This window comes from Natator depressus, chromosome 1, assembly GCF_965152275.1.
Source record: "Natator depressus isolate rNatDep1 chromosome 1, rNatDep2.hap1, whole genome shotgun sequence".
Classification (NCBI taxonomy): domain Eukaryota; kingdom Metazoa; phylum Chordata; order Testudines; family Cheloniidae; genus Natator; species Natator depressus.
Window position 1 is genome coordinate 16,733,428 of NC_134234.1, and position 24,969 is coordinate 16,758,396.

General features: G+C 41.5%; 1 protein-coding gene across 1 annotated transcript; it reads left to right on the top strand.

Moving 5' to 3' along the window:
• Positions 1 to 766: 766 nt before the first annotated feature.
• Positions 767 to 22,853, top strand: AQP11 (aquaporin 11). The gene is made up of 3 exons (XM_074955468.1): positions 767 to 1,698; positions 17,842 to 17,958; positions 19,909 to 22,853. Exons 1-3 carry the CDS (start codon positions 1,107 to 1,109, stop codon positions 19,959 to 19,961), a joined length of 762 nt encoding a protein of 253 aa, XP_074811569.1. The 5' UTR covers positions 767 to 1,106; the 3' UTR covers positions 19,962 to 22,853.
• The last annotated feature ends 2,116 nt before the right edge of the window (positions 22,854 to 24,969 follow it).

Genomic DNA, 24,969 nt, shown 5'->3' on the forward strand with positions numbered 1-24,969 from the left:
GTGGGGGGAGCTTGGCAGGAGAGGGGGGAACTGAGTCACCCCCCCCCCACAGGCTGTGGGGGGAGCTTGGCAGGAGAGGAGGGAGCTGAGTCACACACACACACACACACACACCACCCCCGACAGGCTGTGGGGGGAGCTTGGCAGGAGAGGGGGGAGCTGAGTCACACACACACACACCCCACCCCCGACAGGCTGTGGGGGGAGCTTGGCAGGAGAGGGGGGAGCTGAGTCACACACACACACACCCCACCCCCGACAGGCTGTGGGGGGAGCTTGGCAGGAGAGGGGGGAGCTGAGTCACACACACACACACCCCACCCCCGACAGGCTGTGGGGGGAGCTTGGCAGGAGAGGGGGGAGCTGAGTCACACACACACACACCCCACCCCCGACAGGCTGTGGGGGGAGCTTGGCAGGAGAGGGGGGAGCTGAGTCACACACACACACCCCACCCCCGACAGGCTGTGGGGGGAGCTTGGCAGGAGAGGGGGGAGCTGAGTCACACACACACACCCCACCCCCGACAGGCTGTGGGGGGAGCTTGGCAGGAGAGGGTGGAGCTGAGTCACACACACACACCCCACCCCCGACAGGCTGTGGGGGGAGCTTGGCAGGAGAGGGGGGAGCTGAGTCACACACACACACACCCCACCCCCGACAGGCTGTGGGGGGAGCTTGGCAGGAGAGGGGGGAGCTGAGTCACACACACACACACCCCACCCCCGACAGGCTGTGGGGGGAGCTTGGCAGGAGAGGGGGGAGCTGAGTCACACACACACACCCCACCCCCGACAGGCTGTGGGGGGAGCTTGGCAGGAGAGGGGGGAGCTGAGTCACACACACACACCCCACCCCCGACAGGCTGTGGGGGGAGCTTGGCAGGAGAGGGTGGAGCTGAGTCACACACCCCCCAACAGGCTGTGGGGGGAGCTTGGCAGGAGAGGGGAAGAGCTGAGACACTCGCCTGACAGGCTGTGGAGAAGCAGAGTCCCCCCCTCATAGGCAGCAGGGGAAGCAGGGCTGGAGAGGGGTGAGCCCAGGACCGGAGTGTAATTGCCCCTGTGCTGGGAGAAGTCCTGGCCTCTGTCAGCCTGGGCCTCACTATGGTTCTGGCTGAGACCTGGATCTCGCTCCTGCTGATGGTTGGCACCATGATGTTGGTAGGAGGGTGCCGGAAGCTAACCCAACGTCATATGTACACCCGACGCCCTCGCACGTTTCTCCTGGAGGTGTTTGCCACTTTCCAAATCTGTGCCTGCACCAATGAGCTCCGGCTGCTGGCCAATGTGCAGCCCAAGCCACATGTTGCCCTCACCCTCACCTACATTTTTACTGTCCTGCATGGATTGACACTGACTGGCAGCACATGCAACCCCTGTGGCACTCTGCAACAAATCTTGGATGGTGGGATCTCAGTCAAGCAAGGCGGGCTGAAGATTGGAGCCCAGTTCGCTGGTGCAGTGCTGGCCAGAATTTACATGCACCGCATCTGGTCCATGGGGATCATCAACGTGCATTCTGAGGCACTGTCCGAGGGCTGCTGTAATCCCATCCAAACCACTGAGACCCAGGCTTTTTGCATAGAGCTGCTCTTCTCCACCGTGTTCCAGCTGACCATACTGCAATTTGAGTCAATTAAACCCATGCTCAGAGTCCACCTAATTGCTCTTCTCATTACTATGCTGGTGTATGGAGGTTAGTTACCTTTTTTTTTTTGTCAATGGTGGTCTCAAGTTATAGATATTTATGAATTATGTGATGTGTTAAAAAATGTGTGCATGCAAAATTGTTTCTGTAGTGCTGTTGTGCTTTACAGCTTACAAAAAACACTGAACAAAGGCCTTGATCCAGTAAGCTGAACCGGATAGGGATACTTCATTTGGACTCTGTATAGATGTAAAGGTCTACCTGCATAGATCCCATTCCAGGATTGGGGCCTGAGAATGAAGTGAAGTGAAATCTCTGTTCTAAAGAATTTGCAATCTATAACCATTTTATAATGGGTAAACTAAATATAAAGAATTTCTCCAGATGGTTCTTTTAAATATTTTACTGAAACAAACAGAAAAATCCTTTCATAATACAACTTTATATTACATGACATCTTTCATACAACTTGTGTCAATACATTTGCATCAGTTTAACTACATCATAATACATCAGGTACATCAGAGGTTCTCAACCTTTTTCTTTGTGAGGCACCCCCAACATGCTATAAAAACTTCATTGCCTACCTGTGCCACAACTCTTTTTCTGCATATCCAGTAGATTAAAAGCCAGGGCCTGCGTTAGGGGGTAGCAAGCAGGGCAATTGCCTACCAGGACTCCATGCCACAAAGCTAAGTTGCACAGGCTTCGGCTTCAGTGCCGGGCCAGGTGGTGGGGCTTGGGGCCTCGGGCTTCTGCCCCACACAGCGGGGCTTGAACTTTCCGCCCTGGGCTCCAGCAAGTATAATGCTGACCCTGCTTGGCCGACCCCCTGAAACCTGCTCATGGCCCCCCACGGGGGCCCGGACCCCTGATTGAGAACTACTGAGTAACATCAATGGGCAAATCCTTAACATAGTTATACTACTCACACGTAAAGCACGGTTTACACCAGTGTGATTTAATTAGGTATATTACACTGAGACTTCAGGTAAACCATGACTAGACCCCTGCAAATCGGTGGATATCCATGGACTATGTTTGAGGATCGCGGATTGGCTGTGGATACAAATTTTGTATCCGTGCAGGACTCTTAACCATGACCAGGAACAAATGTCTCTCAAGTGTATACACGGTAGTGTTAATTAGCAATCAATTAATTCAAGTTACAGCACAACCAGCAACTCTAGTCTAAACAAGACCAGGAAGAATGGAGCAAGTCCATAAAGATTTGCAGAAAAAAGTTTAGCAATTTTGAACTACATTCTGAAGTGAAATTTTGAGGACAAATGCAACGTGGTGATGCTTCCTAACAGATTTTAAGTGTCTCATCTGAATTTTTCAGCAAAAGTCTTAGAAGAGGGGTATACACTAGATTATAGTATTCTGACAGCATAAAATATAACACAAGATTCCTGATTAGTAACATTCCTCTGCTGTCTAGTAAATATATGTGTAAGCCAAAGTATGTGTCATGTCATCCCCTTAGTGGCTGGTCCTCGTAGAGGATAGTGGCCTGTTACTGCTGTTAGTGAACTCAAGTGGTAGACTTCTGCACTGTGGATAGGGTGACTAGACAGCAAATGTGAAAAATCAGGACAGGGGTGGGGGGTAATAGGAGCCTATATAAGAAAAAGTCCCCAAAATCGGGACTGTCCCTATAAAATCAGGACATCTGGTCACCCTAACTGTGGATCTAATGCTCTTGGGTTCCAGCCCTGCTGATGATCTATGCAGGAGATCAGAATGGCTCAACGTGAGGGAATGTTTGTATTTTTTTAATTTGTTTTTTAAAAACATTGGAATATTACGTATAAAAAAACTACATTAAAAGAACATTAAGGTTACAAAATCAACCACTCAAAAGTTAGGAAATTCTAGAACTAAGGTTGCCTGAGCAGTCATAATTCATCCTTCTTTATGTAACATTATGATATAGTTGTTAATTACATGATTACCTGCTATTTGTTTTACTGGATCACTGCCTCATTTAGTGCACAGGATGGATACTGAATGAAGCAGTGGGTTGCAAGAAGAGAAAGAATGGTCTCCTGCTGTTAAGGCAATTGGACTGGGACTCTGGAGAGCTGAGTTCTCTTTCTGCCTCAGTCGTCCTATATTGGGCAAGACTGTTATAATGCATACATGAAAAGAGGCTGAATTGTGGTTGCCTAGGCAAACTTAATTATGGTATTTCTTAGCTTGAATGCTTGACTTTGCAACCTTAATGTTCTTTTCAGATATTACTGAAAATCATGTATAGGTGAATGAGATAATCCTCAAATATAAAAATCATGAGGGATGAGTCCAAAAGCTTGTTTAGGCTTTGGGATCCTGATTCACAATGCTGCAGATTAATATTTATAAATTATTAAACCGGGCCATTTTCATTGTTATGTACTTCAAGATTCAGTTTTTTCTCCAACAAATACCAAATAGATTAGACCAGTGGTTATCAACCAGAAGTCTGGGGCCCACTGGGCGGCCCAAGCAGGTTTCAAGGGGTCTGCCAAGAGGGACCGGCATTAGACTTGCTGGGGCCCAGGGAAGAAAGATGAATCCCCACTGTATGGGACTGAAGCCTAGGGCTGCAAGCCCCACTGCTCAAGGCTGATGCTGAAGTCTGAGCAACTAAGCTTTGTGGGGTCCCCTGTGGCGGGGGGCCCCCCGGGCAATTGCCCTAATTTCTGCCCCCAATGTTGGCCCTGGCTTTTATATGCAGAAAAACAGTTGTTGTGGCACAGGTGGGCTGTGAAGTTTTTGTAGTACGTTGGGGGAGCCTGAAAGAAAAAGGTTGAGAACCCCTGGATTAGACCATAATATGGAGTAGTAATTTGCCATTTTTAAAATTTTACATTATTTTACTTGTGTTATAAAAAGTATACTAAATCTGTGAATTTGAACTAAGTTAGATGGTTTGTTTTTAAAAGCCAAATTGTGGGTGTACTTTTCAAACTGACATGTGCTTCAGTAATGAATGACCCAGATATATCAGAGTACATTTCTTATATGTCAGGCTTCAGCCTAAGGTGAATGTTTTATGACCTAGTAAACGTTCAAGAGCTTTGGGCTGCAAGTGTAGGTGTGACTATATTCTAAAAAGCGATTGTTTTTTAAAAAAAACAAACATGTTTATTATTTGCTCCATAACAAATTTGTTTTGTGTACATTTTTTAAAACGATTTTTTCCTCTATTTTTTTCTGTTCTGGACAGAGACTTGCATGCCGTAAAGTACCTAGCAGCATACTTGGGGACAATACCAAAGATAAACAGGGTTTATGAAGTTATAAGGCAACTTTCACCTGGGCATTTAAGCATAAACTGCTATCACCAACATTTTTCACTAGGATCCTAAAGTCTAGCTGGGTTATTTCCTTATATATAATTACCAGTAAACCTGACCCAAAAGAGTGGTGTTACACCTCAATTTATTTTAACTACCACTAATATACGTATCAGATGGGTCGAATTAACTGCTGATGATGTGCAAGAAAGTTAGAAAAATCATCATTGTTATTTGTAAACTGAATGACTTTTATAGGGAGTGACTGAGAGAGAATAAATTTGGAAGCCCTCAATGTCATATTCTTTCACTTTTTGAAAGTACAAACAGCTTTTATAAAAACTAACCTTTTCTGCCTTGTTACTCTTCATATAGTATTTATGGAAGTACCAAAAAACACGTGAGTAATTGGTCCCATGTAATTTAGGTCTTTAAATATTTTCTGTTTGAAGGAAGGCACTTATATTTAAAAAGCATAGTGTAAAAATGGAAATACACCTTCTGTACCTTTCACAGCCCATAATTTTCACAGTAACTCCCAGTCTCCCTGACCATCAAAATTCAAGTGCAAAGAGCTTATTAAGTGATGTGCAATATTACCATTATTTTAAAAAATATACTACAAAATATTTACTGTTGTACTATGAAGTGTTATATAGTATTAAAACTACACTTGTCAAATTAATAAAGAATATTTTGATGCATTATCCTTATGAGACCAGTAGCTCAAAATATGAACTGGCTGTGATACCTACACACATGTATCATCCTTGAATGCAGGGAGCCCAGGGGGATACAAATATGAGGGAAAAGTTCAAGGTTGATTAAGGTACCTTAACTTTGCATTTCTATGTTTTCTGGTGTTCCTTTCTGTTTTTGTTTTTAAAGTATAACTTCAATTTTTATCGCTTGTAGATTTTTTTTTAAAGTAGTGTTTTATTAAGGTTCAAATTACATTTTTGGGGGGGTTTAGAATAAATATCTCAATATTTAAAACTGCCCAAAAGCATGTGAGGTACCTTGGAGAACAAACAGAAATACGGTGATACTGCCTTGAAGACTTTTTAATCTAAAATTTATACTGTATGTAAAATAACCTTTTAAAATGTTCTGTTAATCATTATCTGTATAACGAGAGATTATAGAAGTTCTCCGTTTCCTATGCAAAACTAGCTATGGAGGACTACTGCTTCAGTTTCTAATACTCCATTATTTACTACGTTATTATCTGTGTTGAAGAGGAGCTGATCCCTCATTCACCAAATTTGGCTACTTGATGCTCTTCGGAAATAGCAGGAGAACAGGAGTCAGAAAATCTCCTACTCCTCTGTTTTATGAACATTAAGTTGTTCTAGCAGCTACAACATTGTTAAGAGGAGGGGACAAAAGAAATCACAAGGGGAAAGAAGCAACAAAGGATGGAGGAGACAGGAGAACATAGGAGAGAGGTGGGGAGGGTTAAAAATCCCTGGACTGAGAATGTGGGAGGGAAAGAGCAAAGAAAAAATTGAAGCAAACTTTAAGGGTGAGAATCATTCTTTGTTTCTTTACTGTTTCAGGTGAGTCTCTTCATTAATTAGATCAACAGCCAAAAGAAGGTCAAACTATAATTTACCCCCTAACCAGTAGTTAAAATAGTTCAAGGTAAATTGGAGAGTTCACCAGTTTTGGTGGATACCATCACAGGTCTGGACATTGTGAAGTAATGTAGTGCTGCATCACCTTGTTGTGATGAGTCACTGCAAGGAAAAGAGAATAAGGATGACAGGAAAAATGTCCAAAAGCAGACCTTTGGTCAGCAAACCGAAAGTGTAAAAAGTATGTGTGCGCCTCTACCCAGCTACACATCTCTGCTTTTCCACGCTTCCATTCTGACCAGGATGGACAATCTGTTTTAATGTAAAAACAGATAAGAAGTGGGAGCTGGGGTACTTTCCCAGAAAATTTTGTAATATACGATGCAGTTCCATACAATTTAGAAAATCAAGACATTTAAAGAGAAAGTTTATGTTAAATCTGTATATTTATTTCTCCTGCCTCTTCCCATTAGGGGCTGCAAGGCACTTTCTCCTAGTGCTGCTACCACTTCATGTTCCTTTGGTTTGTGAGTCCCCACTTCAAAGGAAGGGGGGAGGTTTGGGGGAGCAGTGCTCCCCCAAGAATAATTTCTCTTAGCTTTTAGTGGAGGAATGAGAGCTGTGTTCCTGCACAATAACTCCTGCCCCTAAAATTGTTGAGTTCTTCATAAGAACATAACATAAGAATGGCCATAGTGGGTTAGACCAAAGGCCAGTCTAGCTCAGTATCCTATCTTCTGACAGTGGCCAATGCCAGGTGCTGCAGAGGGAATGAACAGAACAGGTAATCATCAAATGATCCATCCCCTGTCGCCCATTCTCCGCTTCTGGCAAACAGAGACTAGGGACACCATCCCTGTCCATCCTGGCTAATAGCCATTGATGGAACTATCCTCCATGAACTTATCTAGTTCTTTTTTGAACTCTGTTATAGTCTTGGCCTTCACAACATCCTCTGGCAAAAAGTTCCACAGGTTGACTGTGCATTGTGTGAAAAAAATACTTCCTTTTGTTTGTTTTAAACCTGCTGCCCCTCACAGACAAAAATGAAATTAAAACCCTGCAAATAAAAAAAAGTTTGTACTTTTTGCATGATAAGCTAACTACCTGTTCAATGTTTTTAGAAAAACTTTTGTATGTTGGAAAGTTTCATCGCTCTTTTTCTGTGTGTCTCTTTTTACATATCTCTTCTAGCTCCTCCTCTTTTCTTCCTTTTTTAAATATAAAAGTGCGGGGGGGAAAAGTCTCATTTTCTTGCCTGACCCTTTCTGCCCAATCTGATTTATCCATTGTTCCCAATGAGCAGCCTAAACATGTTGTATAATCTACAAAATAGCATACTTCATTCTAGTAATATATTTACAAGAGTTCCATGTCTGCAGAGGTGGCCATCTAATATTTAAGGGCCTGCCTTGTATTATTATGATGGCACAGGTAGGTAGGGAAGAGGAGAGTGTATGCAGGCCACATTCTTCGCAACATCAGGATAGGATCTCTACTTAACACATGAAGTGGCATAGAGACTACTGGCTAGATGATGGCAACCCGAAGACAGCTAGCATACATGCTTTTTGACAGAACGGCAATGTTTTCCCAGTAGCACATTTCCTTCCGTCTTTATCACAAGCTGCAGCTTTCAGTCCTAGAATTACACATTTTAAGACAGGATTTCACTGTCAGTATCTAATTCAATATTTCTTATTAAATACTGGTATAATCCTGAATTATTCATTAAAAATACTTTGGCTCTGGAACCATAGAATATCAGGGTTGGAAGGAACATCAGGAGATCATCTAGTCCAACCCCCTGCTTAAAGCAGGACCAATCCCCAATTAAATCATCCAACAGATTTTTCCCCATATCCCTAAATAGCCCCCTCAAGGAGTGAACTCACAACCCTGGGTTTAGCAGGCCAATGTTCAAACCACTGAGCTATCCTCCTCCCGCCCCCGACATCAAACACTATGATATCAGAGTAGTTTGCCTTTGCTGAAATAAATACTATGCTTGGTGATATAAAAACTTCACTGTGAACGATTAAACATTTTGTTTAAATACTAAACAGAAAAAGTACTGTTTTTCCTCATGATCAGCAGTGATGTTGGTCTGTTGTCAGCAGATATTGGAAGATAAGGAAATAATACAGTGCCATCACTTTAAATATGTACTATACCTGCAGCATTCAGCTGTGCATTGTGGGAGCTACAAAATCAAACCACCCCAGCTCACTGAATAGCTAAGCTAGAAAAGGCAGCCCATGTTTTAAAGTTATAAAAATCAAAATGAACTTCATTTTATATTGCCAAGCCATATTATAGGCAATTCTCAAATAAGCCTTCATAGGAAAATGATAGCTCAGAGGATTGTCAATGGGTAAGGCTGAATTTTTGTCATGGGAGTCTAAGACTCATTGATTTCCAGGTTTTTAAAAAATGGTAATTTTGGAACTTGGGAATTTTGGCATGCAATAACAAATAGTTAAACCAGTTTCATTGAGAGCTCAGGTATGTGGGCCGTGGAGGGCAGGGTGTCTAACATATCTCTGCTAGGTTTTTGGGTTTTTTCCCTTGAAAAATTTCCAGTTGGTGCAACTTCACCATTGGTATCAATGGTGGGACCACTAGAATAGACAAAGCTTCAAGCACCCACAACCATTTGAAAGCATGTTTACACAATACAAGTTAAAATGCTGATGGACTGTTGTTGTTTTGTCTTTGCTAGCACTCCCACCATCGTAATAATTGATGAGATGCACTAGTATTTGCAACAGTTGGAATTTTTTAAAATCAGAAAACAGGCTAGTTTAGATGAGGCCTTAGGTAATGGGAGCTCTAGCATCTATTTTATTTTGTTTGATTTATAATTACATTAAAAATGCACCCATTTGCTATTTTGTTTTGAGCTTCTGGTGTGCCATTTTGAGGAAGATGGGTGAGTATAACAGATTTTATGATCTCTATGGTTTTGGATTTTTTAAAGACATCACAGAATTTACTTTGCTGGTTTTTGAAGTGTCTGCAGTGGCTGAAGCAGAAAAGTGGTGAAGAAATGACAGTAGCAGGTCTATTCTGTCTGCCTTCCTGCTTTGGTGCTTCTACAGAGCTGAACTGGAAGCACTGGATAGCAGATATAAATAGTTTTACACAATTCTATTACAAAAGAAGTATTTTAAAATTAAAATAATGCGTCTGTGACTTTTGGCCCTCTCCTTTACTATCAATTTGTAACTTTTACCCGTTATCCTCCATGACCAGGCCATCACTTTCTGTATAATTACCATGATAACCTATTAACCCCAATAAAGGGATGTAGCGCCTATGGACTCTGCATTGCTAGTGTAGTTTAGGTCAGTTCAGAGGTGACAGGAAATTGTTACCATCTGATAGTTTATGTGAAATAAGTTGGGTGGCCTCAGTCTCAGATGGCTCAGAGAAATGAGTGGACCGCGTGGTAAACAATACCAGCGACCCTTCAGACAACCAAAGGCACATTCAGCTGTCATTCTGCTCCTGCTGAGTCTGTAGTTGAAAGCTCTTTGGTGCTGTCAAGGTGACCAGAGTATGGCTTCATGAGCCGTGGGAGCAAGGGATAGGCTGGGTCGCCCAGGATCACTATAGGCATTTCAAAATTCCCAATGGTAATCTGCTGGGCGGGAAAGAAAGTTCATGCTTGCAGCTTCCTGAACAGTCCTGTATTTTTAAGGATGCAAGCGTCGTGCACCTTCCCAGACCAGCCCACACTGATGTCAGTAAAGAGTTCCCTGTAATTCACCAGACCTTACACTCTGGGGCTAGGTGCTCTGGTGCCAGAATAGGGATATGCATGCCATCTGTCACCCCACCACTGTTCAGGAACCTAATTGCTGCAAATCCATCCACTATGTTCTGCACATTGCTGAGAGTCACAGTCCTGCATAGCAGGAGTTGATTAATGGCTCTGCAAATGTGCATGACAGTGGCCCCTGTAGTGGTTTTCCCAACTCCAAATTGATTCCTAGCTGACCAGTAGCAATTGGGCATTGCAAGTTTCCACAGTGCAATCGCCACTAACTTCTCAGTGGTGCTCTCATTTTGGCGTCCCTGTACTGGAGGGCGGGGGCGAGTTCGGCACACAGACCCAGGAATGTGGCATTGCTCGTCATCCCAAACCTGCATTGCAATGTGATCCCACCAGTCAGAGCTTGTTTCTCAAGCCCAGAACCATTGCTTCATCATCTCCTGCTGCTCTATGCACACTACCCCCAACCTTGAATTGTTTCTTTCTTGTCTCCAAGAAATCATCATGTTCCCCATAGCTTTTCTTGCGGCTCTCCAAATACTGCAAGATCATGCACCCTGTGTTTGTAATGCTCGTGACAATAGTGCAGTGCTGTGCAGGCGCCATTCTTCTGTCAGAGATGGTGAACAGCAAGGAGGGACACGCGCATTTGTGGGATTTTGAAAAGGCATGAAAATCATGGGATGGAGAACACTTCTTTGTTGAAGTTGACCTGATATTCCCAGTCACCCCTGCATTACTTGTTCTGGCCTCATCAGGCATTGCAAAAACTCCCAAAAGACAGTGCACTGAGTGCTGGCGAGTTGCACAGTGGGATATCTGCCCAGGGTGCACTGCACTCTGCATCGATACAAGCATTCCTGGTGAGTCTGTGCGCTGTCAACAAAAGGAGCCAAGCATGCACGCGCACAAGTGATGTACTAACTGCAGCGGCTGTATGCCGATGGAACTTAGGTTGACATAATTTTGTAGTGTCACCACCACCAGTTGGGAAGCATTGTCACTAAAGCTGTGAGTTTGTCATGGAGCTCACGGAAGTCACGGATTCTGTGACTTTCCAGGACCTCTGTGACTTCTGCAGCAGCCAGTGCAGCTGGCCCCAGGGCCACCTGAGCAGGTCAGGCAGTCACTGGGGCAGCCGCACTACCTGCTGCTGGGATAGTCTCTGAACAGTTTATAAACTAGGTCCTGTTAAATAGAAGGAAGTATTTAAATTGGTAACGTAAAAGAAACCATTCAAGGAACAGTTTTCAGATAGTCGAATGAATATTAAGAATCTTACATTTCAATTAAATCCCTCTCTTTCTTTTCTGATGTGTAGCCCGAGAAGCTGTTAGCATTTTAATGTCCTGAGGATAATTATTAAATCTTAACATTATTACACAAACAATTAAAATCTAAACACTTGGTAGTAATTTTGCAAACTCCATCTCACCAATGATGTTGAAATCTTAGTGATGTCATCGTGTTGCAGAAGCAATGATGGATTGGAAGGTTGCTTCTTGATGCTGTGATGTGGGGGGGGAGGATGGGACAGAGGGTCACATTGGGTGATGTCCCCCTCTCCCCTGATTTCTGCCAGCGTTTATATGCCCTGCCCTGAACCTTGCTGCATACCACCAGAACCTTTAAATTGTGCCCCCCCCCCCACCCCACACTATCAACAGTTACTGTCTCTGGTGGGAGGATTAGCTGTTTTGTTGCTGTTTGCTTGCTTGCTTGTAGAGATAATGTAATTCTTCAACTTTCTGGTTATACTGCTTTTGTTTTAGTGGCAGGAAACTCTCAAGCCATCTTTAAGTTAAAGTTTTAACTCTTTTTCTTGATTCAGTCCATTTTCTGAAACATCCCTTCACTTCTAGTAGGATTTAATAGGAGTTGAAATTCAGTAAGGGTTCATTGTTCATGCTGATTTATTCACCCAAGGAAAATTAGAAGCAAGCTTTAAAAGACTTAACCCTGGGTAAAATCCTGCAAAAACAACCCTCTCACACATGATCAAACACAGGCAGTTTAGCAGCATGAAAATTCTGATTTGCAGATATCACTCTTCAGCAAAATGGCCACTACCAGAAGGACACACATCAAAAGTGAAAAAACAAAAAAGCCAAATTATCCCCAGTATAACTTCACCGATGCAAGTGGTGTTACACTAATGATGAATTTAGCTTCCATAATGTACTTCATTTGTCTTTGTGGGCCTAATCCTGAGAAATGCTGAGCATCTTCATTTGCATTTGAAGTCAGTAGGAGGTGAAGGTGCATGGCATCTCTCAAGATCATCCCTATGTTTAGCCTACGTGTTTAAAAAAAAAAAAGTGAAAAAAGTAATGCATAAGGCAAATTTGATGTTATTTCCCTCCCCCCACCCATTATTGCCTAGCAATTACTTACTATAAGATAATGTACCTGAAAAGATACTGGAGCAAATTATTAAACAATCAATTTATAAGCACCTGGAGGATAATGAGGTTATAAGGAATAGTCAGCATGGTTTTGTCAAGAACAAAACATGCCAAAGCAACTTAATTTCCTTCTTTGATAGGATTACTGACCTAGTGCACAGGGGGGAAGCGGTAAACGTGATATACCTTGATTTTAGTAAGACTTTTGAAACAGTTCCTTCTGACATTCTCATAAGCAAACTAGGTAAATGTGGTCTAGATGAATTTACTATAAGGTGGGTGTACAACTGTGTGAATCATACTTATTGAAAGATCATACTCAAAGAGTAGTTATCAATGGCTTGTTGTCAAATTGGAAGGGCATATCTAGTGCAGTCCTGCAGCGGTCAGTCCTGGGTCCAGTACTATTCAACATTTTCATTAATGACTTGGATAACGGAGTAGAGAGTATGATTATAAAATTTGCAGATGACGCCAAGATGGGATGGGTTGCAAGCACTTTGGAAGACAGGCTTAAAATTCAAAATGACCTTGATAAATTGGAGAATTGGTCTGAATTCAGCCAGATGAAATTCAGGGAAGACAAGTGCAAAGTACTTCACTTAGGAAGGAAAAATCAAAGGCATAGAACAAAGTGGGGAATAACTGTCTAAGTAGTAATATTGCTGAAAAGGATCTGGGGATTAGAGCGGCCCACAAACGGAGTATGAGTCATCAGTGTGATGCAGCTGTGAAAAAGACTAATATGATTCTGAGGTATATTAACAGGAGTGTTGTATGTAAGACACAGGAGGTAAATGTCTTGCTTTACTTGACACTGGTGAGGCCCCCGCTGGAGTACTGTGTCCAATTCTTGGCACCACAATTTAGGAAGGCTGTGGACAAACTGGAAAGAGTCCAGAGATGAGCAACAAAAATGATAAAAGGTTTAGAAAACCTGACCTATGAGGAAAGATTAAAAAAACTGGACATGTTTAGTCTTGAGAAAAGAAGACTGAGGGGTGACCTGATAAGTCTTCCAATATATTAAGGGCTTTTATAAATGGGATGGTGATCAGTTGTTCTCCATGTCCACTGGAAGTAGGACAAGAAGTAATGGGCTTAATTTGCAGCAAGGGAGATTTAGGTTAGCTATTAGGAAAAGCTTTCTAACTATAAGGGTAGTTAAGCTCTGGAATAGGCTTCCAAGGGACGTTGTGGAGCCCCCATCATTGGAAGCTTTTAAAAACAAATGGGGCAAACACCTGTCAGGGATGGTCTAGGTTTATTTGATCCTGCCACCGTGCAGCGGGCTGGACTTGATGACTTCTCAAAGTCCCTTTGAGCCCTATTTGTTCTGTGATTCTATGAATGTTAAAAATTACATAAAGTAATTGTTAGTCTAATATTAAAATTGTGATCACTGTTTTCATGTTCTATTATCATTTGGTGTGTGGCGTGTCACGTGCAGTCTGGGCATTGTGTTTCAGATTTCATGGAAGCTTAAATTGATGGGTTATTACACTGAATTCCCAAGGTACAGTCTTGGGTATTCCTTGGGTACAGTTGCCAAGGTACAAGCTCCCTCCTCATGTCCAGGCCACCTGGCCAGTGGCTTGGCATGAGCAACTCTAAGGCTGGTAACTATGATGATAACCTTGCAGAACCTGTGTGTGTGTTTGTATGAATGAATGTGTGAATAAATATGAGATTGAATGGAATGTTATAGCTATAACTTACTGCTTACTGTGATTCTTTCTGTATTCACAATAAATGTGGTATTTTGCCTTTTTCCCTTTAATAAGATCCTGCTGGTTTTTATTTTATTGGTATAACACATACAAATAGGATAATCCTATTCAGCAAACCATAACTTTTCCTTTAACATCTTACATGACATACTTCATATAAAATGTATCAGAATCATATCGCCATGGTAAATATGGGGGTGCCAGGGTGTTGCTTTGGGGTACAGAATATCACAGTGTTCCACTGTAGGTGTGCTTGTGTCCCTGCACTACTGATTGGAGAACTTTGGTAGGAGTGTCCTTTAGGCCTGGGCTGTCTCTCCTTGTGCTGCTCCACGAGGTTAGCCAGCATGCACGGGCTAACCCACCTCAGTTTTTTCTCAACTGCCCCAGGCTAGAAACAGAGCCTTAGCAGTCTGTTAAGACTATTGTTTCTTATTTTACATACCTATAGTTAATTAGTCTCCTACTTATAGTTTTAGTTTTCCCCTTTCTTATTTACCCTAAAAAAAAATAAAAAAGAGAGACTTTATTTTCTTTCCTCCCTTTTTACCTGCTCTGGACCCTTTCCCCCAACAGGGTATGCCCGGTTCACCAGGCTTCAAGAAGTGCTGCACCAAGAATATAACAGGGTTCAAAAAAAAAAAAACTAGATAAATTCATGGAAGATAGGTCCATCAATGGCTATTAGCCAGGAACCAGGATGGGCAATGATGGTATCCCTAGCCTCTGTTTGCCAGAAGCTGGGAATGGGTAACAGGGGATGGATCACTTGATGATTACCTGTTCTGCTCATTCCCTCTGGGGCACCTGGCATTGGCCACTGTCAGAAGACAGGACACTGGGCTAGATGGACCTTTGTTCTGACCCAGTATGGCCATTCTTATGTTCTTATGCACCTGTAAAGAGGCAATCCCAATTACAGATAAGCACTCTCACTGCATTCACTGCCTCTAGGAAGGCCACATACAACAGAAGTGTGGTCTTTGCCAAGAACTCCAGCCAAGATCGCGCAAAGACAGAGAGCTCCACCAGAAGATCATTTTCATGGAGGCAGCTCTCTGGCCCCACCTGCCAGGTAGACATGCATCTTCCCCACTGCCTTCTACATCTTAGGGCTGTGGGTTGAAGAAACAGGCTCTGGACCCTTCTCACTAATCATCTAAGAAGAGAGCAGAAAAATCCCCTCAGTGAGCCCAAAAATAGCTGTAAGTGATCACCATCTTGCTCAGTATCTTCAGGATTGAGACCATCTCAGTCTGGCATCCATGCCTCATGAAGACCGATGGCAGCTGGTACTGCTGACAGGCCCATAGACCCGATGGGCACGGGCACCAGGTCATGGGTACCAAAGGACAAGAGTAAGCATGCTAAAAAGACGCTCCTTGTACGCAAGTCCACTTCTGAACTGCCAGCAACAGCTCGCCTGGCACCAGAACGACCAGTGTGGACAAGGTCTCCTTCCCCCCCCAGCATCACCATTGATGCCAGGACGATTAGTTCTGGCAGAATCTCGCCATTCCAGAGACCTCTGCATGCTGGACGCACCAGAGTCCCCACACCTTGGTAGGGAGACCTCTGCACTGAGCCTCTACCAAGCATGGGAAGTATTCCCACTGCTATGCCATGTCTCTCTGCTCTCTAGCGAGGGTTCAGACAGTGAGCCCAATACCCACAAATGGCCCCATCACCAACATCTTGGTACAGCCACTCATGGGCATCACCACCAGGCACTGTGCCACCCCAGTGACCATATTGGGACCCCCTCAAGCTTCAAGCTTTGCCTGAGAATCCTCCAGGCACACCTTCTTAGCCGCAGCATCCAAGGATTTGGAACTGCCTCAAAACATAGAGGAACAGGAAGCCAATACTGAAGAGGAAGTGACACCAAGGATCATATCCTCCTCTTCTCCAAATAAAGCCATCATGCCTCCCCCACCATCTTTGGCAGATGACTTTGATCTCTTCCAGGAGCTGGTGAAGAGGGTGGCAGACACCCTCCTGATACCACTGGAGGAAGTTAAGGACACCCACCATCAGCTTTTTGACATCCAGTCTTCCTGTTCCAACGTTGGAATGATCATCGATAAGGTGACCATATTGACTTTTTGAGCCTTGACAAACTTGATAGGTCCTAGAGATTGTTCGAACCAGATACTCCATTCATTTTACCTCCCTACCCATACCACAACACCCTTCCCCTTCAGGGATCCTTCTCATGAGAATTTGCTATGACAAGAGAGAGATTGCCTCCTCCAGTTCGGAGCTATAGAACTAGTTCCTCAACATCTATGAGGCAAGGGTTCTACTCTCGTTATTTCCTCATACCGAAAAGGAAGGGAAGTTAGAGACCCATACTAGACCTCAGAGCTCTCAACAAGTTTGTCAAGGCTCAAAAATTCGAGATGGTCATCTTATTGATGATTATTCCAGCACTGGAACAGGGAGACTGGTTTTTGGCTCTCGACCTCCAGGATGCCTATTTTCACATCTCGATCATACCGGCTCATAGACCATTTCTTAGATTCACTCTGGGACACGACCACTAACAGTATTTTCCAAGGTTCTCTCAGTGGCAGCCACTCATTTACGCTATCAAGGGATAATGATCTGCTAGACAGGAAGGAAGGAAGGAAAGACTGCCAGAAACAATGCACATTTTTTGAAACCATGCTTCTTCACTTTGACCTCTGTCATGATCAGTAAGTTAATTATGTTGTTTTAATGTTTAATTTAATTTTTTTAATTTAAGTATAACTATACTATTACAATACTGCAACTAACATTTAATTTAATTTATTTATTTGTAGACAATTGCACTAATTATGGAGACAGACAGCTCTAAGGTGTCCTAATGTTGTGGCAGTTGGAAGGAACTGAGGTGGCAATGGCGCCAGTGATCCTCCTGTAGCCACACCTCCCTAACTGCTGGCACAGGATCTAGGGATGGGAGGGGAGGGACAAGGCACTTCTAACAGGCACTACTACAGAAGGTTTCGCTGTCCTAGCTGCACCAGGTCAGCGCATCCCAAGAGACTGACTATGCAGGGGGCACTCGTAGAAGAACTGATACTATATAGTATCGATCAAGGACAGTCACAGAGATAGGGCTTATCACTATGCACTGGAAACTCAGATGTTGTCAGAAAGGGAGCTGAGTTATAGCCTGTGTTAGAGCATGTTTTTTAAATAGTTTTAAAAATAGTTCTGCCCAGTTTCACCTGACCAGACAAACCAAATCAGAATTAAACTGTATTTAAAATCAGTTCTGCTAGTGCTGTTTATTACCAGTGTAACAAAACATACATTTAATATAGTATCATGGATTAACATTTGTGGCCCCATACCAAATATTTCCGCTCAAAGAAATACAAGTCAAGAGAGATGGTTTAGTTTAATTTTGTTTAAAATTTATTGCAGGAGGAAACCTCACTGGAGCAATATTTAATCCAGCACTGGCCTTTTCGTTACATGCAAGTTGTTTCCATGACAAATTCTGGGATTATTCAATAGTGTATTGGATGGCACCTTCCTTAGGTAAGTGCCTTTATGCTTTTTTGCACTTAAAAAAACATTGTAACACGTGATTTAGGGAAAGAAATCAAAATCCTTTATTTTCACAATCTACTAGTTTTTCATTTCAAATTGAATCCAAAAAGCTACATTAATGCAATGTTAAGGTTAGAACTTGATTCAAGTCAGGACATTCAAGGTTATGGTTCCCAGATGAATCATAATTTGTCCTTGCATATATAGAGAGAGTTTAATCTCATGCCATATAGTAGTAGTACATACGACTTAGGTGGAAGAGATTGTATCTTTCATTGAACCAACTTCTGTTGGTGAAAGAGACAAACATGAGCTCTGTGTCAACTTGAAAGCTTGTCTCTTTCACCAACAGAAGTTGGTTCAAGAGACAAGCATGAGCTCTGTGTCAACTTGAAAGCCTGCCTCCTTTACCAACAGAAGTTGGTCCAATAAAAGATGTTATCTGACACATTTTGTCTCTCTAATATCCTGGGCCCAGCACTGCTACAATACTGCAGACATACATATGATTTAGTAAGGTTTGCTGTAGGGAACATAAGTTTGACTTGCCAGACTGTGAGATTTACATCTCAGCCTTACTGCCATATTAACATAGGTGTTGGAATTATTATTATTATTATTATTCTGATAAGAAAAAGTGAGATTGACTATGTGATCTTTGACTATGTGACCACTAACTTACAAATCTAAAGTCTGTATGCTCACAGGGTGCTTTGAAAGGAACGGCAAAATTCCAAATTGGTGTGCAATACAAGGAGATCCATTTTAACTGATCAGTTTTAAATTGACATACCTTATCTACTTTGGCTCTGCCAGAATGATATTCCAATCTGATATAGCTGTCTTTCAGTTGGCCCTGGTGCCTCGGTTATAAAATTCTGGTTGTTTGAGATGTGGAACATACTGTAGGACTGTACAGGTTCTAGAAAAATATAAGCCGCATGTGCTGGGCTCTGGCAGATCCTAAAAGGGAGGGTGAGCTGTGAAAGTGAAAAATAGCCTGAGAGAATTTGAAAATGGACAGAAATTGGTCAGCTGGTATCCATCCAGTTAGATTCTGTACTGCTTAATTACAACACACAAAAACTAAGAAAGATGGATTTTTCTTAAATATTGGGCTAATTGCTCAAAATCACAAGAAAAGGAGAACATCCAGTATGTTATTAATGTGAAAATGTACCTTTTCCTCCTCCTTATTAAACTCTCGACTTGGCAGCTTCCACTCCATGAAATCTAAATGTGCCCTACTTTGGTGGTGATACAGCTGTCATGGAACCCCACTGGAGGTTAGAACTGGCCTGTAGTAGTAAGATGTCATTTTTAGGTACAAAATGAGGATATTAAAAAAGCAACTTAGCAAAACTGCAAAAGACAGTACCTCGTTTTAAAAAACCCTGTTAACTTATTCTACTTCTACTTGTCAGTCATCACCTCCCCCATGGATTTAATGTGACATCACTAGCTTTGAAAAGAAGCTGGCAAGTCAAAGTATGGAAAACTGGAAATGGGGTGTGGAGGCAGAGTAAACTAAGTCAGTGTGCTGAATGCTCCTAAGCCTTGTTACTTGGATCAGTTGGCACATAACTTCGAAGTTTTTAGATTATTGTTGTATTTTCAAGTCAGTTAAACTATATATGCTCTGTTTGGCTTTTAAAGGTAGATTTTTCCACACAATTTCTGTCTTTTGAATAATCTATTATTACGGTAAGAAATCTGACAGGGAAGAATTAATTAATGCTGCGATCTTCTACAGGTTCTGCAAGATTTCTCTTTGCAGAAAACCATGTTTGCTATGATTCTTTGCTTTTTTTCTCCAGTCTCCACTGTTCTTTAGACTCTCAAACATATTTTAAAAATGCTTTTACTGTACATAGAACCAGGACTGTATGTTTCTCAAATGTACGTACTTAACTGCCTTTTTGTATTTTGTCCCGTCAGGTACAGTACTTGTGGCCATTGTGTGGGGTGAAATCCTTCCTTTGATATTCTGAGATATTTTTAAATGGTGAACTCCAGAACTACATATGTTAAAAAGAGACTCTTAAAAACAGAACTGAATTGCAGCAACACAGTACACAGAGGGAAGACACCAGGATACCAGGCGTTGAGAACGCTAATTTCCTTACAGGCTTTCCAGATGATTTTATGTTTTGAAATACAGTGTTAGAACTTTACAGTAGAACTTAATTACATAACAAATTGGTATGGTAAGAACAAGAATGAAACTGTTTATCACATATTTCTCAGTTAAGCCATGTATATGAAGAAAAACACTATTGCAAAATGAACTTGTCACTTTAAATTTAATCCAAAATGCCATTCATTGACCTTTCTTCCAAACCTATATAAAATGTCAATTGTAGAGATATACAAAAGCAATCTGAAGTAGTTAGGTATCTGCCACTACTGGTTTAAATTACATCAGGCTCTTATCCATATATAATACCCACGAGAGGGGATGGGTTCTGAAAATTTCATTCTTCAAATGATCTTTGCATATTCCACTTGTGGCATATGTAGCTTCTGCAAGGGGGCAGGGTGGGGCATGTGGCCCCAAAGGATGCTACTTGCTAGAAAAATTCCAAAGCTTGACACCAGAGGCACCACTTCCCACAAGTGTGAACATACAGAGGTGACACTCGATAAAGATGAGTTACTGATAAGTACTAACCCACCTTTTCCTCTTGTGATGAATCTGCCTCCTGCCACCTCGCTATCATGTATTGGCTCATTAGGGGCCAGTCCTGCATGATAGTAAAAGTTGCAGAATCAGGCCCATACTTCAATTATTTTTGTCCTCTCTTCTTCTGAGTACTAAGTAATTAATTCTTGGTCCTGATTGACAGGAGCTCATTTTCTAATGTTAACTTTGCCTAAGACTAATCAGTATTATGAGCATGAGGAGTCTGATGGAAGAATTTATTAATACTAGTCAGACTGTGTACTCTGATGACTATTCAGAGAGCTTGAATCATTTGTGACTCTATTATGTCTCTTTAAAAGCTCTCAGTGGGCATGTTTAGGCTTTAGTATTTTTCTTTTACATGGAGCAGTACTCTGCCGTACAAAAAATAACCAGCAGAGCAGCTCTGCTGCCTCCGAAAAAGTACTCCTGCTGCACACCAGGCCAAACAGGTCAGAGTACACCTTTGCTTGTGGTGAAGATCACCCACAGGATGTGAGCATTCCACAGTACTCTCTGCATTGTCATAGGGCATTTTTCTCTCTATGCTTTTATAATGTCATTAACATAGAAAACACTTTGGCCCCCGCTCATCTGCAAAAACATAATTGTTTAAAATTGTATGTAGAGGGGCTGGTTGTATTTCTCCATTTATGTTTAGCAGGTTTGAAAGGGGACAAAGTTAACAAGTTTTATACGTAATTGAGATACTGAAGCATGGGACTCTCAAAGCAGTCAGGAGATTTTGCACTATTAGATTCTGGTATAAAACAGTAACCCCACCCAGACTTTAAAAAGCTATAAGGTGAATATTTTATGGATACCATTAGGTATTTTGCCTGTAGCTGCTCTAATTAATTTTTAGAGCAAGTGGTACTGCCACAGATAAGCACATTTTGCCTTTTTTGTTTTAAATAGCTGTGCATATGCAAGATGTTCTAGTCTCTTGGCTGTTAGCCTTATCTCAGCTAAGTTTCCTCTCGACTTAAGATGAGGAGTGGGTTTACTTCAGAGCCAATCCAAGTAGTGCTGTGTTAGTAAGACATAAAACTGAAAAACAAATGTCACCTCATCAACATACTTAGTCTACATTAGTCCAGGTCTGCAAATGTTGCAAACCCCTGATCTTTCTCCCAGCACACAATATAATGCATTTAGGAACAGCCAGAGAGACATTTGAAATTATTTTTGACACGTTGCTGTTAGGGATTTCCAGAATCTTTAAGATGACTGACAAAGAGATGATTCACCTCTAATTCATTTAAAATCTTAAACAAAAAAATAGTGAGACCTGCAAAACTGAACTCTGAGCTGTAACCTAAACTCAAGATTAGAGTTTCTCAAATTATCAGTGTTGACCTAATAATATTGGTCTGTTTACAGATTTGATTCTTGCTAGTTATTTTTCTTGTGAGATTTTAAATCTGTCCTTTGGTAAAGTGAAATTGCTACTCAGTACAGTCTTATATAAACAAAACAAATCTGTTATCAAGATTACTTAAGGGATGATGCATCAAATTGCCCACAAAGCAAAAAAATATTTCATCAATATTTCAGAAATATAAAGCTATGGATGAATAAAATCTGCCCTTTAAACATTGAAATAGAAATTCCTGGCCTTGATTACACTGCAGACCTCATTTTGCTGTAGGACCAGATCAGATTGTTTTTGCACTACAAAAGTACTTGGTACTGAATGAACTAAGCCTTACTGAACAGATATTTTTCTTAATCTCTTATTTTTACAAGTGTTCTGGAGATAAATTCTATATTGTTAATGCTTTCTTCAGATAACTTGTTTTAAATCTAGTGTTTTGTTCTCAATAAAATCTTTGCTTGTATATTTTTCCTTGCATTTTAGATACACGAATTCAGAACTCACTATGAGATGACATGACTACTAACCTAATTGCCCAAACTTTCATACAGTAGGACCCCAGCACACAAACATTCACTGCTGTATTTCTGTATTCAGTAACTTAAAAACAAAAAGCCTAGCTTGCCATGTGCCAGTGTTGGGAAGGCTTCTAAGATCTTATCCACTCGGTTCTTAAGAGCTCAGTTTGACTCCAAACTCATCACTGAGGTTTATTTATTAGCATAAAATCAAACTACACTTGAGTTGATCAGGCTCCAGGATAGAGGGTGGTTACCAGGCACACCAGATAAAGTTACAGAGCAAACCTTTTTCTTTATATACATTACATTGGATTTACTACATTCCACTGCTTTTGTTTCTCACTTTTATATTAGCATGTGTTTTATTTGTATTATATTCCAAGCTTTCTGTGCTTTTTTAAGTTTGCTACCTAGCAACACATTCCCCAAGACTACAGTAGTTGTAATAAGTTAAACCACTACTACTAGGCTCAATGTACAAAGGGGGTGGGGGGCTGGAGGGTGCAAACTCACCTTCTATGGCATAGCCTCCCAGGGTATAATCCCACATTAGCTTGCTCTCCCTTTAAAGCATGCTTCTGTAATTTTAATTGTACTTTTATTTTAATTACATTATAAAAAACTGGTACAAAATGTAAATTTTTTTCCATTTAGCACCAGAGAAAATTGTTTGAAACAGAACATATGCCAGTTAAAACAACATCCCCTAGGTTCATAGCAGAAGTGGTCCTTTTCAGCCACCACACAAGACTTATCAGCACAGGCAGTTTTTACTTTACCAATGTCCCAGCATCTTAACCATATTGTGCAATTTGGAGACTGTCCCCCCCCAGTGAACCCACATGCCAGCAACTCTGTTTTACACCTGCACATCAGTATCCCTCAGGTGCAAATAGAAGTACAGATCAGTGGCTTTCCAGACCTTGCATTGCTGTGTTTGAGGAGGGAAAACAAACTTCCATACCCTATGGATTGCAGTGGTTTCACATTGATTTCATGATATTTAACACTAGTTAATTCTCATTTCAGGGGTTAAAGGACAATTGTACTCACTTTCCTACTCGTGGTCACAGTTAAAAAGTGGGAGGGAGCAAGAATGGTGGAAGGGTATCAGTAAGGTCCATGTTGGTAATTCCTCTTCCCCAGCTCTTATGGATTTAGTTAGAAATGAATACTAGGTGTGTTTCTTATTCTAACAAACTCACTTCTCTGCAATCATCATTAGATAGCTGTTCAATTACACAGCTTCTGCCCATGCTGTCCCTGTTCTGTAGCTAAAAAGGTAATAGTTTTCAACTACAATGTGATAACATTTAGAGACTACATTCTCAGTTAGCATCAATGGGTGTAGCTCCATTCATTGTCTTTAATGATCACGGCCATTCCCTTTGGCCAGTAGGTGACAGCCACAGTATCAGGACTCCTAATTTCTATCTGCAACTGTGTCACTGACTCACTGATGTAAGGCAATTCACCTAACCTCCTGGTGCCTCAATTTCTCCATCTCTAAAACAGGCATAACAAGCTTGCATACAGGTGGAGTGTTGTGAAAATTAATTTTCACAGAAAAAAGAAAAAACAGAAAAAGTTTAACAGGATGACTTAAAAATAAATCTAAAATATGCCCCCCCGCCCAGGATTGTATTTAAAAAAAGGCTGATCGAGGACAGATTTAACATTCATGTCGCAGTCCCAGTGGAAAACAGAATAGAAAGGAGGGAAGTGGCTACACTTGCAGTTAAACAGTGTTCAGCACTGGTTCAGCTGCACCTGTTGTCAGCAGCAGGTAAATTTCATTGTGAAAACACAATGATTGGAGGTGAACAAAGACAAATAGTTGAAGGTTACAAAGCATCATAGGAACAGAAGATGAAATTACTTGCCAGAATCTTTCTTCCCTTTTTTGAAGTCTGGTACCCTATCTCCTTTTCTCCAGTCTTCTGTGCCTTTCCAGTTCTCCATGACTTATCAAGTAATTCTCAGTTTCAAAAGCATATTAGCCAATTTGCTTACCAGCCTATGATACATATAAAATCTGATTTACGAGTGTTCCCAATTTCCAGATACTTGCCTATGTTCTTTACCAATAAATGGTCTTTACTATTTTCCAACTGTGCCAGCATTTTTATCTGAACAGGCTATAAAAGACGCATCAATAATTTTAAAATAATCATCAAAGCTTCTTGTAGTACATGGCACATTGTTTATAATATTGTTAGAAGACCATTAATTTTACTGAAATAAGAATGCTCTACAAAGAGCAGCTATAACTAATGCATGTTATGTACATTGTAGCAGTGATTATGCCACCTGGTATCTTCTGGTATTCCATAATAAGCAAGTCATCCAGAGAGGGCAGAACCAGTTCAAAGAAAAATTCTCCTCAATACTGTGTCTGAAATAATTATAAGTGGCAT

Excerpts from the sequence above, each read along its gene's own strand:
- AQP11 (XM_074955468.1), top strand. The coding sequence starts at position 1,107 with ATGGTTCTGGCTGAGACCTGGATCTCGCTCCTGCTGATGGTTGGCACC. Across the intron at positions 1,699-17,841 it reads TACTATGCTGGTGTATGGAG|GAGGAAACCTCACTGGAGCA; the intron begins GTTAGTTACCTT and ends AATTTATTGCAG. Across the intron at positions 17,959-19,908 it reads TTGGATGGCACCTTCCTTAG|GTACAGTACTTGTGGCCATT; the intron begins GTAAGTGCCTTT and ends TTGTCCCGTCAG.